Raw genomic sequence first — 18,967 nt, 5'->3', positions numbered from 1 at the left:
TGGCCCTGCATAAAGTCTGGGATTATACCCTAAATAGCCTCTTTAGGTCAGTTTATAACAAAGTTCTTGATGAATAACATTGCAGAACATCATGCTTTTGTTTTAAGATTTGAGGCTGTATGACGGACGCCAAACCCCTGCCCCACCTATACAGAAAGAAAGCTGATTGGGACTAGTCTGAATACTTTTTAGGTCTTGCCTAGGCAGCGCTTACACGGTCTCTTCGAGACATTCCATATTCAGGAGATGGACAACAAGCTCCGCCCACCTTTTTAATTGGCTCCTGCTCCTGTCAATAGGATTATTAGTCCCTCCTTAGTACCGCCTTTTCTCTTCTTGTAACCTCCCATGAGGACTGCCCCGTCTTGAATGTGTTGTTGCTCTGTATGTTTTTATTACAGCCTCCAAGCACCATTTTCTTAAACTGCTTTCTCCCGCCTGCTGTTGCAGGCAGGACACTTCTCCCTTAAGCTTTTATTTTTTTTTTCATGCACGGCACACTCAGCTGAAATAATGGCGGCAGCGCCTTCGGGTTTTTTTATTGGTGACTCGCTGAAATCAGCCACATGTCTTTATTTTTTCATATGTCTTTACTTTCAGCAGTAACAATGGTGGCTGCGCAGCGTGCCAAACTCTTTGTCGCTCCCTCACGTGAAGCCTGCTTTAAGCATGTAGCGATACAACTTTTTAATATGCTCAGTTCCTTCCTATCACCCCTCCCCCATCGTCCACGCTTCATAGTTCGTGAAGCACGGCCAAGCAGCCCGGCACCCCACTTTTCAGCAGTGGTGACCGCACACATCACTCATGGGACCATGCCATTGTTTTTATTCTCAGTGCGCCATTCACGCTTTCACTTTCATTTTTCATTTTCTGGTATTCATACGGTTTACGAATCAGCGCATTGTTCGTTCTTTCCTACAATTAAAAGGAAATGGACCGTTCTTGTCCTTTGGTCACGCTCTGCCCAATGCCCCGGCTTCGCTTTAGCTCCATTGTATTCTTCCGCACTTTCGTCGCCTTAGCCCGAGAGATGTCCTGAAAAGTTTGTACTGTTCACTTTCCCAGCTTTTTTTCTCCATTAACCACATCTTTGCTTCATACCTCCGCTTTCTTTTTTCTTCCACGCCCTTTCTACCTTACAAGTCTCTCTCCTCGCTTTACAGTGCCTTATTCCAATTAGGCTAGTCACATTTCATAGATCCCGCCTCTCCCTACTCCCTCTCCCTAGCCTTATATTTGGCCTCCCCTTTTTGGTTAGCTCCACCTAACAACCCTCTGCTTCTTTCCTTCTGTAGCTCTGCCCACAGCCCTTAAACTACCTCTCTGTAGTACTTCAAGTACTTAACCTCTTTTCCTCCTTTCACCTCCTGTTTGCCTTAATCCTTCCTGGTTCCTCCCTCCTCTCCCACCCTTACCGCCTCATCAGCTGCTGCAGCGCACTGTGTCAGAGGACAACATGGGGGACGCATTTTCCTGGCACTGTATGTGTGCAGCAAGGACCCTGGGAGTTTGGGAATTGCAACCCAACTGTAAAGGCCAGCGTCGGAGTTGACAGGCATGCTGCAGGTTGTGGCAGCAGAAAACGGCGGAGAGCATTCCTGAGCGGTAAGAAACGGAAAACCAGATCCAAATTTTATTGCAGGGTGGCGGGGTGGAGAGCAACGGGGTGGGCGGAGCCCATTTTTCAGCCCGGGCATTACACCGAGTGAGAAAGAGAGGTCAGTAAGCATGGGAGTTGAGTACATGTTGACAATTTTTTTTGCAAGTTACTTTTGACACGTCATTGCAAAGTAAGGGACCTACATATGTCACAAAGAGTACTTATTATTGCAACTGCTGTCAGCCCTTGCACTACTCACCCGGGTGAGTTTTCTCATTTACCATCGACATGCCCATAATAGGACTTTATAGCATGCACATCACCTGGCTCACATTGTATTCATGTCAGTCATCTAAACTCATAAGTATCCTCATAAAGATACCCCGAACCCCCATTTGCCACATACACATTGGCTTGCATGAGTAGCAGACTCTGGTGGCGTAAGATGATCACTACTTGACCTAAAGTCTGTAAGGTGTTCTTTAAGGAGGTTTTTGTATAGGTGGTGGGAATCTGAGGGTCGTCATCCAATGTTGTATTGAGGCCCTCATGCTCTTAGTCACACTGGTGACTTTCCCCATTCGACTTCCCAAGTATGTTTGTTCCCTGGAAGTGAGCAGACAGCAGCAGAACCATTCGTACAAACTGAACTTTGTTTGCATAAGAGTCTTAAGCTATTGTTTTCAATGAATTTCTTTAAAATTTAAAAACACAGCACGTTACACTACCTATTGCCATTGTAAATAACAATGCCTTTTATTTATGTTTTTTAAAAAACCTGCAAGCGGTGCGTAAACACGCACTTTGTACTTATAGTCATTGCTTATGAGAAGCAAGGCTGGCAGTAACTGCGCTTATTTCTCTGGCAGCCTCGCTTCTCATAAACAAGGAATATAAGTACAATGTGTATGTTTACACACTGCTTGCAGGTTTACAAAACACATAAATAAAAGGCATTGCCAGTTACAATGCCATTACTTCTAACTCTTGCAAATGCAAGCCCTGTTGCATTTCAAATGTTTGTTGTTTGTTTTTTCTTTGAGGATGCTGAATACCAGCAGGACATAGCTACTGAAAGCACTGGGGTTAAGGTTCCTGCTGCAGGGATCTAGCTTTTTATTTTGTAGTTTCAGGCAGCGGCAAGTTAATGGAGGGTTATTGACAGAGGTCGAAGTGGGCGGGATTGAAGGGTTACAACTTGCCTATACTCTTAATTGAGGAAATTTTTTTCTATGTTTTGTGAAGGAAGACCGCCCCAGGATGGTTAATTCTGATACTTCCGCTGAATTCAGGGAGTCTCTTCTGCTGTGAAATGAACGTCGGTCAGACAGCTACACAATAAACAAACATTGGCATAGCCAATAGGTCTCGCCTTTGGGACCTTATAAGTGTTTAGCCATGCAACAGTTGATGCTGTTGCACCAAGGATAGTGTACTGCATAACTAAATACTTATAAGGTTCCAAAGGCGAGACCTATTGGCTAGGTCAATGCTTGTTTTTGCACTTCTGGGTATCATTGGTATTTCAGAAGGAGTCACAGATGCATGTGTGACCTCACCCCTCTTTTTCTAATGCGCATTGTGTGGGTGCAAAGCTAGTACCCGCACAATGAAAAGGGGTTTCTCCCTCATTCAATGGGTGTTGTAGAGTACTGCAAGTGGGTAACTCCCATGGCCATGTATCTACACTATATAATAGGCACAGGTGCACATGTGAAAAACTCTTGATTTAGGATGTAACTGTGCACAGTCCAAGAGTTGGTGCGCTGTTTGAGTGCCCCCTACGACGAGGACACTCTGGCAGCAGGCAACCCCATACAGCAGTATAGTCGATGATCTTCCTTGCTCCGTATCCAGTCCAGCAAAGCACCGGCCAAGACATGGACAGTATGGCAGGAGCCTCGCTGTCCCTACATGTGCACCATCCAAAACTCAGCTTCCTCTCCTATCACTTATTGACTTTAAGCTGGTCTTTGACCATGTGCAGTGCTCTGTCGCTTTTTGACTAGCTTTGTGCTATGGAAATACCACATACATACATATGTACATAAATTGCACCTGCCCCATGGGTGCCTAATGGCTCCACTCAATGACCCGCAGCGGCTTCACAGATAAGCATGTTTTGGGGGGCCTCTCTGTGCTGTCCGGCTGTGAACTCTCGCACTGGACCTCAAGAGTTAGCACATGTGCTAAAGAGAGCCCTCTTTCTTGGTAATGGGGGGTACACTGCCCCGTCCGAGTCCCACAGGTAATTCAGCAACTATTCTTTTCATTCAAACATTGCCACCTTGCTAGGTTTGCTTCCAAGAGCAGAGTTCCGGTTCTCTAAATATAGGTCGGGGACTCGTATGGATGCATGCTTCACATGGATTGAAGCACTAGGAAAATGTACAGAATCTGAAAACCTCCCCTTGACAACGTTTGTCACCATTCTGCCACTCTGCCTGGTTGGCATCTGTGGCAGCATGTTGGCAGAATGTACACATGGCCTTTTGCCTTTTAAAAATGCCCATATCTTTAGGTTCAGAAATTTATGCAAATATTATTCTACCCCCACAGAGCTGTGCACTCTAAAAAAATTGCAAAAGCTAGGCAGATCGGAACACTGGTACTACAATATTCTCATGAGGAGAAACCAATTTAGTAGCATCCGGGTAGGAGGTAATTTATCCTAGATAACTGGTGGCTGCAAGCTAATCGTGGTCAAAATAGCCGCGAGGACGTCATCATCCGGAAGCACGTGCCTCACTGCTGCTTCCAAGGGTTCTCTGGACTTCCATGCCTGTGGATGCAATCAAGGCCCACGTGTGATGTTAACAGCTGCACAACAAACAGAATGAAGGTACGCAGACCTGATACCACCAGACTACCCACCCCGACTCCCAGCAGGCTCTGGACATGACATCTGTCAGGTATGTGTGAAGCTGCCTCCCTGGCACTCAGCTACACAAAGGGAGGCTGTCCGTTTGTACACATTATGCGAAGTGGTGCCTCCCGCTGATGGGCCATTAACACAGATTCATGGCAGCAGCTGGGGGGGGGAAGCAAGTGGGTGAACGGAGACACCAACGGGATGTGCAGAAGTGTGGCACTAAAACACATTTTTACATTCAAACTTTTCTTTATCTCTTCCCAAATGTAGAAACAACTCCACCTAAACCCACCGATTTTTTTTGTAGGTGCTTCCTATGCACTTCCACCCTCAAAATATGTTTGCTCCTGCCAATACCAGGAGTAAATGTGCAAGCTTTCCCAGGATGCGAAACTGCAAGAAAATGGTTGGTGAATACACACACAAACACAAGCGCTGAAAGACAAGCGCAGCCCCACAGCCGCAAAAGTTAAAGTCCATCTACAGCTTTATCCTTACAGGAGCGGTCAGCGGCAGGCGTGATAATTGCAAACAGATTGCACCACTGCTCGCTCCCACAAGGTAAATGCCGTACATGCACAAGGGCCCATTAGAAACAGTGCAATACATGCACGAGTTTCCAAAAAAGTGCGGAGTGATTCCAAAAGGTCACTCCAAAGCAACACCTGAGCGCTGAGTAGGTGAGACTTAAAAAGTCTTCTTTCCAGGCTGTGTGCTTGCCTGAAAGAAATGCAAATGTGCGCAACTGGTTTATTTGCAAATGTAAAGGGTGCTTGGGAGCTGATACTTGTTTAATTGATCAAATCACTTGGAGCTTGGTGATGATAAAATGTATCCTTTTTGAGTGGTAGTGCAAGTGAGTTACTAGGTGAGCTGTGAAGTATGTGCTTTTAAGGGACAGTTACATAAAAAAAAATACTCTTTATGTACAGTCTGGATATTAGTAAAATCTATGTTTTGGAAGCACCATTTTATCAAACTTTTCTGCACATTTTATAGCAGTCTACTTTATACTGTGTGTAATGAAAGTTTAAAATAATGACTTACATATTCACAGTGCTGTCATAGGTTGGCCTTGTAGCACTACACAAGTAACTATTCTCCACTGCACCAGGCAAGAGTTAATTCAGTGGCTCTCTGGTTACCCACAGACCTCTGCGTTGCATTAATAGTTTCATAATTTACTATAGCACATTTCCCACTGATTAACATAACCTTTTTTTTATATGCAGTATACAATCACAAGTACTGTTACAGGGTTAGCCACGAATGGCAGAAGTCGTTCATACAATTATGCAAATGTAGCTACCCCTTACTGCTTACATTCTGACAGTGAGAGATGTAAGGAGGAAAGGACAGAAAGGTAAGAGGTGAAACAAAGAGGGATAGGACAGGCTTATAGAAAGGTACAGTTGCTTGGCATTACATTGACAACAGCTGTACAAACTGCATTACGTCTTTCAGGCATTCAGGGTGCCTGAGATCTCCTGCGAGCCCACCCGGGCTCTGTTGTGCACAGTACTTTTGGTTCGGGGTCGGTGTACTAACTGTGCGTGCTAATTGTTTATGGAGGTTCATAAGGGTCTAGGTATATGTCCAGCGCTTCCCACAGCCCCAAATAAGAACAGCCTTATCAAAGAGGAAACTAACTAGCGCCCAACCCTCAATCTTCCGATATGCATCAAACATTACCAAACCAGGACACCAAGTCTCACAGCTCTACCAGCTATTACGCCCCAAAGCCAGCAAACTTAATGCAAAAACAATAGCATACTGGGACTCAGGGAACAAGAATGGGCAACTCTGTAAGCCTAGCGTAATAAGATTACCCCAGCTCTAGCACAAACTAAACTCTGGCTGCTCCATAAAGCATTCTGGACCCCAGCCCGACTTCATACACTAGCGGCCACATGCATCATTGTTGCCGTTTGCGATTTTTTAATTGCCAAAATTAAGGAATCGCAAAAGGCTATGCATCAAGAAATCGCAATTTCTTTTGCGATTTCTTAAAATTCCTTAATTGCGATTCACAATTTGCGAATCGCAATTAAGGAATCCCTTCCCATTGATTCCTATGGGCCTAGAGGCCCATAGGAATGAATGGGAAGTCATTCTCAATTTGAGATTAGCAATTTGCGAATAGCAAATTGAGAATGCAATTTCAAGGGTGCAGGGGGGTCCAAAGGACCCCCTGCACCCCTGAAATATAACTTTAAGTGCATTTTTCACACACACATGCCCCAAGGGCATGTGTGTGTGTAAAATGAAACTTTCAAAAATTCACTTTTATGCATTTTTAAAAGTTTTCGCAAATTACCATGAAGGTCAACTTCATGGTAATTTACCTATCCCTATTTGCGAATTAGCAAATTTAAAATGTTCATGCATTGCATTTAAGAAATCTCAAATTGCGATTTCTTAAATGCAATCGCAATTTTAGAAATCGCAACATGATTGTTTAACTGCAAACTAGAGATGGAATTCTTCACCCTCACTACATCATTTATGCGCACAAACTTGAGCTCTGAGAAGGATAAAGCCCTAATAGACCTTTTACTGACAGAAGCTATTAAATTGGTACTAACCAACTGGAAAGACACAAGCAAAACTAGCTACAAAGGATGGAGCAACTGGGTCACACATCTGAGAGGAGCGGACAGCATTGCGCTACAGCACTCACCCTGGAAAGATTAACATAACCTTTTACATGTATTTTTAATTTAAGCGGAGCATCATTTTATATATAGCTACCTGAAGGTGAAAGACCCAAAAAAATATATATATATTTTTGGGGATTTTGGCCAAAACTTTGACCCTGCCCCCTCCCCATTGCATGCAGCATCACAGTTCACATTCTGTTTTTAATGCACTTCGACCGCTGATTAATGCAAATGCTTGAGAGACAGGCATGCAATTTCTAGTCAGTTTAAAAGCAACATAAAATAAGGCAGATAGTTAAGGTGTCACTTTCAAAGCATAACATGTAGGCCACAGATTTCTATTTTATGTATTCTTGCGCAGTGGTTCCATGCTTTGGGACATAGATCTTTTAGTTACATGCATAGTATGAGGTGTGGTAAATCCTGTTACTGTTGTTCAGTGAGATGTGCTCCCGCAAAGAGTGGTGTGAAGCTTGTAATGTAAAAAGTTAGAACTTTGCAGGTTTTCTACTCAATCTGCAGTTATTGTTAGATGTTAAAGTGATTTCATGAAGATACTTATAAACACTACAAGACGCTAAATAATTGAATATTAATTTAATTACAGAGACAGCTACATCTTACATTCATACTTACATGGAATGCAAATACCACCACCTCTTAAAGACTTAAAGAGCTTGTTATAAATATTTTAATACCTTAGTTTGTCTCTGAGTAACTTGTGAGCTGACATGCCATGTGTCTGTCTGCTCTGGCTATCATGGGCGTCTTTTTAGCCTCAAGGTTTTAGGTTGTAGCTGTGATCCCGTGACATACTACTTCTCCCATCCTCGTCAGACAAAGGAAACTGGTGATTTCCTTTTCAGTATCCCTGATCTAGCTGTAAAGGATATTTGGGAGAGTTTTCTCTGAGCCATGCAAGTACCACAGCAGGCGTCTCGATGCATGTACGCTGCATTGAAGCATAGTAAACACTCGGAGCATAGTAAGACCCGCTGGGGACCAGTCCCAGATACGGCTCAGTAATAGCTGCAGGATCAAATATCTTGCTAGACCCCCCACCTAAATTTCAGCACTGGCTTGCACACTGAAAAAAGTCTACAGGTACTTCAACAAATGCATATCAATCTTAACAAGCAGAAAAACTCTCCTCTTGGATGTAATATAAACAGCAGGGGGAAGAAAATGTATGCCACTTCCCCAAATAAAGCTCTTCCAAGTAGCTCCTGCTCCCCTACCATAAACTCAACCTCTAAACAGCGGGCGAGCCTTGGGCTACCTGTGGCCCGAGATAAACGAGCAGTAGCACTAGTGCAACTGATACAGGTCTGCATCACCGGGTCCAAAGTGCACAGCTCCAGGACACCCAATAACAGACTCCTGTGACATCGATCTCTGTCCCCTAAGTGACGTAGAACTTTAGAGTGCCCATATGGTCCTTTTAGGAAAGTAGGATCTGCTTTTATGGTTACCACCACTTTTTGCCTGGTGTTATGCCGTTTCTGACTAGTCTGACTGGGATCCTGCTAATCAGGACCCCAGTCTCAGGGTGCTCGTTCCAAGTGTGAGGATGCCCCTCCATGAGCAGGACAACCTACAACCTTCGAGTCCATTCTCTTGGGTTGTAAGTGCATCGACCATTAGGATACATAGACTGGCCATGCATCATTACATGATGACCATCTCTAAACTGGCTCTAAGGAACAATGTCATGTTTGGTATCAAACATGCTGGAATCATATTACGGTGTGGAAGGTATGATTCCATGCACTGTAAAGCTCCTCCAAGAGGCCCTCAATGCTCCCGGTACCTATCTTCTAGACCTGGACAGCACAACATGGCTGCTGCCTACCAGAGACACGATTCTGCCCTCCTGCTGCTGAGCCAAGCTCGAGCAGGGGAAGGCAGAACAATAGGTATTCTGTCACAGGGAGGTATGACCACCTCCCAGACAGGGTTTAGTGTATTGGGGCAGACTAGGAGAGCTTGCCAGTGCCACTCAGTCTGCTTGAAATGACATTTGCTTCAGTAAGAACCATAGCACTGAAACCACCCTTCAACGCGACATACAACATCCTCTCCCTCCTCGACAGAGGAGAGACTTTGGCCCTCATCCTCCTGGACCTCTTTGCGACCTTCGATACAGTCACTCATAGCACCCTAGCTCGTAGACTTCACGATGCGGGAATCCGGAACAAGGCCCTCGACTAGATCAGCTCTTTCCTCTATGACAGAACGCAATGGGACAAATTCCCTTCTTTCCTCTTGGAACCCACACCAACCACCTGCTGAGTCCCTCGCGGTTCCTCCATCAGCCCGACCCTGTTCAACGTCTACATGGCCCGCTCGCATCCATCGTCGGATCGCACGGACTCAACATTGTATCGTACGCAGACGACACCCAACTCATCTGCTCCCTGTCCAACAAACCAAATCTCTCCAACCATAACTTTCAAGACGGAATAGAAGCGGTCACCAGGAGGACGAAGAACAGCTGCCTAAAACTCAACACGGACAAAACCGAGGTGCTCATCATGGGCCCACTCCATGACACCTGGTGGCCCCCCGCCCTCGGCAACCCTCCCTCCCCACAGACCACGCACAGAACCTCTGACTCATCCTGGACTCCCAACTCAAAATGGACCGCCAGATCAACGCCGCCACCTCTTCCTGCCATCACACCCTCCGCCTACTACGAAAGACCTTCAACTGGATTCCCCTCGAACACAGGAAAAACGTTACCCACGCCTTTAACAGCAGCAGACTAGACTACGGCAACGCACTCTATGCCGGTATCAACAAGAACCTCACCCACAAACTCCAGAACGTCCAAAATGCTGCTGCCAGACTAGCCTTCAACCTACTGCGCCACTGCCACATCAGCCAACTCCTACTGACACTACACTTGCTCCACGTCAAGAAGAGAATCACCTTCAAGCTTCTCACCCACGCCCACAAAGCTCTCCACAACACTGGACCCGCTTACATGAACCACCACTTCTCGCTCCATGCACCCCAAAGATCTCTCCGCTCGGCACAGCTCTCCCTTGTGAGGTGCCACGCATCAAGAAGACCAGATCAGGAGGATGCACCTTCCCCCTCCTCACAGCCAAGGAATGGAACTCCCTCCCTCTCCAACTCCGACAGACACTATCACACCCAAGTTCTTAAAGGACCTCAAGACCTGGCTCTTCGATGGAGCTCCGTGATCTCCCGGGAGATGGCGCCCCATCCCCCCCATAGCACCTTGAGACCCCGTTGGGCGAGTAGCTGCGCTTTACAAACCCTGATTGATTTGGTGCCTCCTTGCATAGTCCAGTTCAAACCAGCTCAGGAAGCAGTTGTCTCCAGCTCTGGTGCAAATTTGGACAAAGGACATGGGAGTATCCTCCCCACTGTCCAACCCATCCCCTGAAAGAAACCCTGAATCGTCCCAACCCTTTCCTTAGGGTACATAATGGCCTACCTGTAGGTGTGTCCCTAGATTCGTCGTGGGATAAGATACATCTCAAGACACCACTTCTTCTTCGATCGTCTGGGCATACTGGACTTCACTCTGGGTACCAAGACTGCAACTGGGAAGACTCCTGCTGCTCCTGGTCTCGTCGACCTGCTATTCTGATGCAACGTCCATGTTTGTGCTCTATACAGGAACCTTCCAAGCCTGTGGACATCCTAGACACCTGACAGAATCTCCCTTGAAGTGAAGGAGCCACTTCCCTGCATCTGCAGGGGACTCAACAAAGCTGACCTGCCTGCTGATCCTGAGCTCCCACGGACTCAGGGAGGCTCAGCAGCACAGGTGGTGGTTCTTCACATCCCTCGAGGCCTCCCATGTCCTCTTCCCAAGTTTGAGGCCAGTATCCCTCATCGGAGCAGCAAGAACTGAACCCCTGTGCAGCGCGCCGACTTGCCGTTGCAAAGGCTTATTAGCTTCCTTCCACCAAGATCTTCAGGCTTCATGTCTCACAACATCCTTCTCAGCCGCTTGCAGGGAGTGGGAATTGGAGGCTTAGCTCTATCTTGGCTGGAGAGCTTTCTCTCAGGGAGATCACAATCTGTCAGCCTGGGCCCCTATCGTTCCACCTCGAAGGCGCTCACGAAGGGGGTGCCACAAGGCTCATGCCTTAGTCCTACATTATTTAATGTATATGTGGCCCCCCTTGCTGAGATTGTGCGGAAGTATGGGTTCATACCAGTCTCCTACGCTGATGACACCCAGCTCCTCTACCCTTTCAGCTCCCTTGGCCCTACAGTCAAGGAAAATTTTGCTGAGGGTATGAGGGCAGTGTCACATTGGATGGCCGCCAACTGCCTCCAATGTAACGTTGCAAAAACCGAGGTTATGCTCTTTGGCAGGGCGAGTCTTCTATGGTCTCCTGAATGGTGGCCGCTGGACCTTGGCCCAGTTCCCACTTCAAAGCCCCATGTAAAAAATCTAGGGGTCAAGATTGACCAAAAGCTGACCCTCAAGGAGCATGTCAATCATATTGCAGGAATGTGCTTCTTTACCATTGGTCTTCTACGGCGAGTGTTTCCGTATCTTCCTGACACCTATAGGAAGACACTCGTGCAGACTTTGGTTACTAGCCGCCTAGACTACTGCAACGGCCTGCTGACGCTAGCAAACGCTGATGCAGTAGGTCGTTTGCAGGTGGTCCAGAATACGGCGGCTAGATTGGTCATGGGTGTGCAGGCCAGGACCCCCTCTAAGCCTTTGTTGATGGAGTTACACTGGCTCCCGATACGACAGCGTATCAATTTTAAAATATGCTGCACGGTTCACAAATGTTTATATGGGAACAGCCCCAAATATCTGTCCCAATCTGTTGAACTGTACCAACCAAGCCGCTCGCTTCGATCAAGCAACCAAGCTCTTTTGAAACCTCCTGCAACAAAAAGAGCTAGGCAGGGAGACCGAGCTTTTTCATCAGTTGGTCCTGCCATGTGGAATAAACTCCCCACTGAACTGAGGATGAACACCAATTATCTGGCCTTCAGAAAGGCGCTGAAAACACTCCTCTTTCAGGAAGCATTTCAGTCCCTTTAAAGCATCTCAGTCCCCCTAACACATGCTGGCAGACAAAGCGCGGAGATACCCCATGGGATTGATTCCAGCGCGATATAAGAAATTAAAATAAATAAATAAATAAATGTAGCCCCAACCTCAAGCATATCCTCTGACCAAGATCTACATCCTCACCACATCATTTGCATCATGGGCCTGCATCTTTGGTGCGCTGCTCGAGGTCCTCTTGTGACTCCAGTGCCTCCGCCCTGTGGGTCCTCGTGAGGGTCTTCCTTGATTTCAGCGGGCTCCCCTGATTGCTCTGGGCCTGCTCTGACTCCCCTGCTTGTGGTGAGTCACCTGGACATTGCAGGTCCCGACACTATACCTTTTTCGCGTTCCACATTGGTTGCAGTTACCAAGGCTTGTTGGTGCTCTCAACGGACACTGACCCCTCAAATCCCAACATTCGACATGGGACAGCTCTTGAACAGCTCCTGGTTTTCCACAGCATTGCCTGGTCTGCATAGCTGCAGCTCCAAGGTCACCGTCAGGTCTCCTGCAACACCCAACATCGGTTTGCATACGTCTTCCATGCCTCCTGGTCACTCGAGTGGCAAAGACTCTGTCCCCTCTGCTTACAGGTGCTTCACATCTTGAATCCACCTTTGGGTTCCACAGTACACTTTCACCTTCTCCAGCATCTGCACCTTCCAGAAGTCCACCATTGAGCTCGACAGTGGTTTCTAATGCCACTTCACACCTATGCACCCGGCTTCCCTGGTGTAGGTATCCTGGTTACCAGGGTATCGACGGGTGGGGTGGCTCTCCAACCTTCTGTCTTCCATGAGGTTTCTTCAGGGACCACTGGGAAGGATCCTGCTTTAAAATGTCAACCCAGACTTACCCACTGACTTGTATTGGCCCTGCTGTTGTGTTCCCAATCTGCACACGGCCTCCGTGGGGTCCCTGGATACTTACCCTCAGGTGGTTCCTTCTGCCCCGGGCACTTCTACGTCTTCTGGGTATAGTCTTGACTTGAGTTGTGGTTTGCATACCACTGTTTTAGTATATGGTTTGGTCTCCCCCTGGCGACCACTGTGTAATTGTGCTTCTTACCTGTTTTTATTGCAAAGTATTGTGTGCATTGTGTATATCTCCGGGTAGGGGATACCTGTATTTGTTAGTGAGTGTCTTATAATGAAAACATATTTTTATAAATACACTGGGTTGTTCTTTTTCACTTAATATTTACCAATAAGATTATGCTCTGGTAAAACAAGCTGCTTTACACTCATTCTGGACTAAGCCTGAAAACTGCTCTCCACATCTACCATTAATTACACATTAACACTTTGGACAGTGGACCTGTCCGCGAAAGAGAAGGCACCAACCCTATATTTTTACCAACCAAAGTATTCCCAACATTGAGCGTGATATTTCCAAATGCCCTCTGTCCTAAGGGCACCACCCCAAATCTAGGGTGAAATGTCAATTTTTTGTGTCCAGATTGAAAAAGCACCTCTTAGTAAGTCAATCCAATCAAATGAGAGCGATGAATAACTCTAGTGTCTTTGTATATAGACGCTGAGTCTTCATGTATTTTTTCAATGCTTGTTTAATATTCCATTTAGACAAAAGCCAGCCAACGCGTTTCGTTCTGAAAGCAGAACTTCTTCAGGGCGAAAGAACTGTTCCAAAGCGCAGTGTTATCTGACAAAAGAAGATGAAAATCCTTTAAATCCAACTCCCCAAGGCAAACTCCATGTTAAAAGTAATATATATATTTGTCGTGAAGTTGTCCCTCATTAAATCCAATGTGGGCTTCGTCAATGTTAACTCGAAAGCAATTACTTCTATTAAGTTAGAGGTCTTAAGTTACGAGTTTCGAATATTTGAAAAGTATAGGTGTATCATATTCCACAATCCCAAGCAACGAATATTTCACCAGTAATCACCTCATTTGTTGATCACGATGAACCAACAACGCGACGTTCTACTAGTTCGAAAACCCGCCGCCTCTCCACATCTACCACTTAGCTTTCTAAGGTGGTCTAAGACCACTAAACTCACCATAAGGGTTGTCTGGATTGGTGCAGGGTTCCCACTTACATAATTGTGAGCCGTGTACCAAGCCAGCTTCTCACAGTCCTGCACATAAACAACATTTTTCAGACTCCCTTCATTGGCATACTCATACTTTATTTAGTTTTTTCCCAAGCTTGTTGTCAATCAACAAAATGTTCTTTTTATGGCATTTGCTGAATAAAAGTTTTGACCGACTGAATGCATACTCATCTTGTGTGCTCCCACTATCCCTCCTCCACATTTCTCCTGCTCGCTCCAATTTCTCTGATGTTGGCTTTCTTTTAATCTCAACAATTCCTCAATACAACTCTTTCTTACCTGCCTCCTAACACTGCCTTTAGATCTAGTCTCTTTCTTTTTTAGGTTTCTGTTCTCTCTTCAGCTTTCTCATTCTAGCCCCCTCCTGCCATTTGGATTATTTCATTTTAGTCTCCTCAATCATTCTACTATACATTTGTCGTCTTTTGTCTTCCCTTCTAATCAGCAAGTTTGTTTCTGCCCAATCTTCTTTCCCTGTCTTTCATTCCTTATCATCCCATTTTGGTTACTCACACAAACTATTTCCTCACATGCATTCCCTCTTCTTCTTTTAAACACTATTCCCTCACATTAGGTAAATCCTTCTCCCTTCCAGTGTGGATCATATTCCCTGTTACCGAATGTATCAAAGTTTTCCCTCCCTGCAGTTTAATCTCTCCCCCTCCCCCCTCCCCCAGTTTCACCTAGAATGTTTCTTCGGCACCTCCTCTAATTTGTATTGCTCTTCCACTCATTCTCTTAATTATCTCCTATTTGCCTTGTTTCTATTTCCATTAAGTTGTTTTTTTCCTGAGTTTTCAGGGCTGGACCTTCCCTTCCTATAGTATTTCATTCTTCACCTCTCCAACCAGTTTATTTCCTCATTGTTGACATTCCTTACCACTCCACCAGTTTATCTTTCCCCTTACTCTGGTCTCAGGTTTGTTCTGTCCACCGCTTTATACTTTCTCACATCCTCCCCTTCTTATACTGAAGTTTAACACATTGTCTCCCATCTTCATTCTCCCATTTCATTTGTTATTCGCTCCTCTTTCACCGTTGATCTCACCCCACCTCAGAATCCTTCTTCTACCCTTTCTCGTTCTACTCCCTTTCATAGTTGATCGTATTTCTCTGCCTCTTTCTTCACTTTCTCATTCCTTTTTGCCCCTCTCTGCAGAGGACCATTACTTCTACCCTCATTTCCCCAATTTATCATTCATTCTCCCCAGTATCTCATGTATTTCATTATTTTCCAGTTTATCATCTCGCCCCTCATTAAATTCTTCCTTTACTACCACCATTTGCCACTCTTCCTTCAATTTCATTTCAGCTCCTCTTTCCTCGCATCCTGTCCCTCCATCTCTCAGTGTTCTGCCCTCTCTCTGCTGTGTTTCCTCGGATGCTGCAGTGTCCTCTACAGTCGCAGCTGTTGGAAAAGCTGCAGATGAAGCCCCATAAAGTTCAGTAGAGCGTGGCAAGCTCCTGCATCCTGAGCCCCCACCCCCTCCAGCCTGGCAGTGGCACTGCAGCAGACTGCAGGCTTCTATCAGGAAGCAGGGGCATCGGTCAAGCTGGAGGGCATTTAGCAAGCTGTAGCAGCAAGCTGGAGGGCATTTAGCAAGCTGTAGCAGCCAGGCGGGCGAAAGTAAAAGCACGGTGTGTGTGTGTGGGGGGGGGGGGGTCATTATGGCTAGAGCAGAGTCAGCCAGACAGCTCACAGAGGGGCAACCAGGAATAGCGTCTGTGAGCAAGATCAAAACAGAAGATCTAACACAGGCCACCTCAGTGGGCATCAAGTTAATGAAGGGGCGCAAGCTACCCCCGCTCACCTTATTTACATGTAAACTCAGAAAACCGGCCTAAAAGGGACATAAGCTCCCACTGCTCTTGCAGTTGCAGCAGAATCCGCCGTTCATGCTGAGGAGGCCGTGACAGGTCGCAGACAAAGATTTTTACCTCAACAGCAATCTGACACGTCACTAGACTGGGGGTAGCTCATGGATAGACTTCCCCGAAGTTAATGTGGTGAACTCCATCACTACAACAGGACGTGTATGCCTTTGCAGGTGTGATTTGCTAGCAGAGGTTGGACAACACAATGTATGAACATCAACCTCAAGAAGGTACAAGGTCTGCAATGCACTACCCCGCAACAAGACAACACTAATAAAAGGGCTGGCCCAAAACAGCATTATGGACAGTTTTTGTGCCAATATGGTGGTTGTGCGCCCAAGGTGAGCTGCTTTCTTAACGGATGGGTACATTGCCCAAGGCGAGCTGCTTTCTTAATGGATTGTACATTTGTACAGTACAGGCAAAACCAAAAGTACAAAGCAGAACCCAAGGCAAAAATGCAAAATAGCCTTCATCTAGGCTAGCAGGTTGGTGGGAAGCGAGATGCACATTTTGTGATGGGCAAGTTTTTTGCTCTTCCTGAAAATGCCCCATGTGCCACTGGTTTACCCCCAAATGCTTATTAGTTGACAATCACACAAACGTTTTTTTAAAACCCTTCAAAGTTCTGCATAACGTTGTTGGCCCAATGTGCGTTTAAGCGCACAACTTTATACACATTTTCTCAAACCTGAACCAACCACGGAAGCACTACACAACACAGACCGACAAAAAGTACTAAACTGAAATCTGTGAACGTGGGAAGGTTCTCTTCTGCCCAAGTACGTTTATGTCCCAGTTCGATACAGTTGGGCATGTGCTTGGCAGAGCTGGAGAGGGAACAACAGCCCCCAGGCTGTCTTGAGACTGCACGAACTGTGACTCCAGTGAGAAGAGGTCGGGATGCCCCGGCATAAAATGCTCATGCCCAGCTGACTTCGAAGCCACGGGAGTGAGGACACATGCCTCGCTCACTTCCCGTGCACTCTCAAGACACGTGTACATCCCTACCCCCATAACCTCTCCACTTGTCCAAGAACCTTTATAAACAACACTGCAAATACCATTACTCCCTACGGCCCCTCACCACACCACCTCCAACTTAAATGCCAACTTACTATTACGTAATTTGTTCTCGTGTATCATTACTGTTCCTAATGTGAAGCGCTCTGACACCTTCGGGTAAAGTCCGCGCTATACAAAAACGCATAAAATAAAAATAAAATAAACATTTCATTTTTATGTTTAACTGTGACAACAAATGCGTTACTCACATTTACTACCCATCAATGTATTAAAACCCATGCCACCCTCTCACATACCATGCGGACTTCCCCTAGCTCCCAGGTGGCACACAATAGTTTTTTGATCGCCTGCGAGGTGCATTAAGAGACTTGCAATAACGCTTAGAACATTCTACGTTTACTCGAACACGTCAGCATGCAAAGCAGCGGTAACTAAAGTTTCCAGCCATGACGTTTGTGCCACTTGACAACCTTAGTGCCGAGCCCACTTACTCTTTACCTCTGACCTCTTCGTCACTACCTTGGGCGCTCTTTACTGCACGTGCCTAGCATCTTCTCGTTGCACGCGCTTTGCAAACTCACCCTGCCAAGCCTCCTGAGGACGCACACGGACAACTGCATGGCTCTCCGGTGTATTGGGTGCTGCGCCGCGTTCCAGAAGTACGGTCAAGCCTGTGTACACTACTGTACTGCCAACATGAACCTTTTCATAACCTGCCAGTGTGGAAAAGGGCTCTGCGCAGGCGCGTCGTGTCCTGCCACGCTGCTGTCTGAAGCCAGCATCTGTGCGCCTGCGTGCTGAAGCACGGCACGCCGGGAGATGTAGTTTTTCGATCGGATTGCAACATTCTATTAGTTCATTTGTTTTAGAGTCAGCTAGTTCCATAGATACATGCTTCTCCCGAAACTCTGTTAGGCCTCTCGCCACTCACACAATTCACACGTAGGTTGGACAACCGTCCTGCATGTCACAGATTACATTTCGAAAGAGGCAAGACAAATAGTGAAAATGAAAACTGGAGGAATTTATTTTCCCTGTTGACTAACATTGAAACGGGCAATGCTAGGCGGAAGGCAGCACAAATAAAGGCATTTTTGGCTTTAAAAATCAGGGGTCTCGCATCTAAATCGGATCAATTAGCAAGTACGGGTTTGTCCTGCCACCAGGGCTCCTGTCTGGCTACCTCCTGGCACTGAGGGACGCCCAGTACGCCTATTGTCCTCATTTCGGCAGTGAAAGACAATCAGCTCTCATTCTTTAGGCCCTAAGAAGCTGTAAAACAGGTAGTGGTACTTGTAGTATGCATGCTCCATCATAGGTTAGGCCATGAGGGAGTGGGAAGGGGGTCAGCTGGGACCGCTTAGATCATGGTATGTTGATTTTTTCCCAATAAGGTGGGCGAGTCAATAAATATGACCCATGCCCTGCGAACGGGGTTCAGTCCTGGCAAGTTGGATTCCGTGTTTGGTGTCCCATTAATTGCTGCATGGTTTCTGTGACACAACAAATTAACGACAGGAGGGCAACCCACAACCCCATCGCAGCTGCAACAATCCATAGGTATCAGAGCACTGCCGCCCCACTGCAGTTGCTGCATGTGCCTGTCAGGGCCATTGGTGAACACGTGCAGGAGACACTGGGCAAATGCAGGAGTTGCTTCCGTGTGACCTCAGAGGAGGTGGGGCAGAGCGAGACAGGCCGCAGTTGAATGGACATGTTAAGCTGAGCGGCACCATCCCATCAGGAGGCAGTTTGGGTCCTGGAGGCAGACGAACCGCCACCTTATTCCTCAGGTG

General features: G+C 46.5%; 1 protein-coding gene across 1 annotated transcript in view; it reads right to left on the bottom strand.

Annotated features, from left to right (window-relative positions):
- Window positions 1–17,942, bottom strand: part of SHMT2 (serine hydroxymethyltransferase 2) — a 197,778-nt gene extending 179,836 nt beyond the window's left edge. Inside the window, exon 1 of the mRNA XM_078688975.1 lies at window positions 17,753–17,942. Coding sequence (XP_078545101.1) covers window positions 17,753–17,791 — 39 coding nt within the window. The 5' untranslated portion in view covers window positions 17,792–17,942. The remainder of the gene's footprint in view (window positions 1–17,752) is intronic.
- Window positions 17,943–18,967: the final 1,025 nt, after the last annotated feature.

This window comes from Lissotriton helveticus, chromosome 1_1 (genome assembly GCF_964261635.1).
Source record: "Lissotriton helveticus chromosome 1_1, aLisHel1.1, whole genome shotgun sequence".
Taxonomy (NCBI): Eukaryota; Metazoa; Chordata; class Amphibia; order Caudata; family Salamandridae; genus Lissotriton; species Lissotriton helveticus.
The sequence above is the reverse complement of the archived record's forward strand: the minus strand, read 5'-3'. Positions and strand labels throughout refer to the sequence as shown.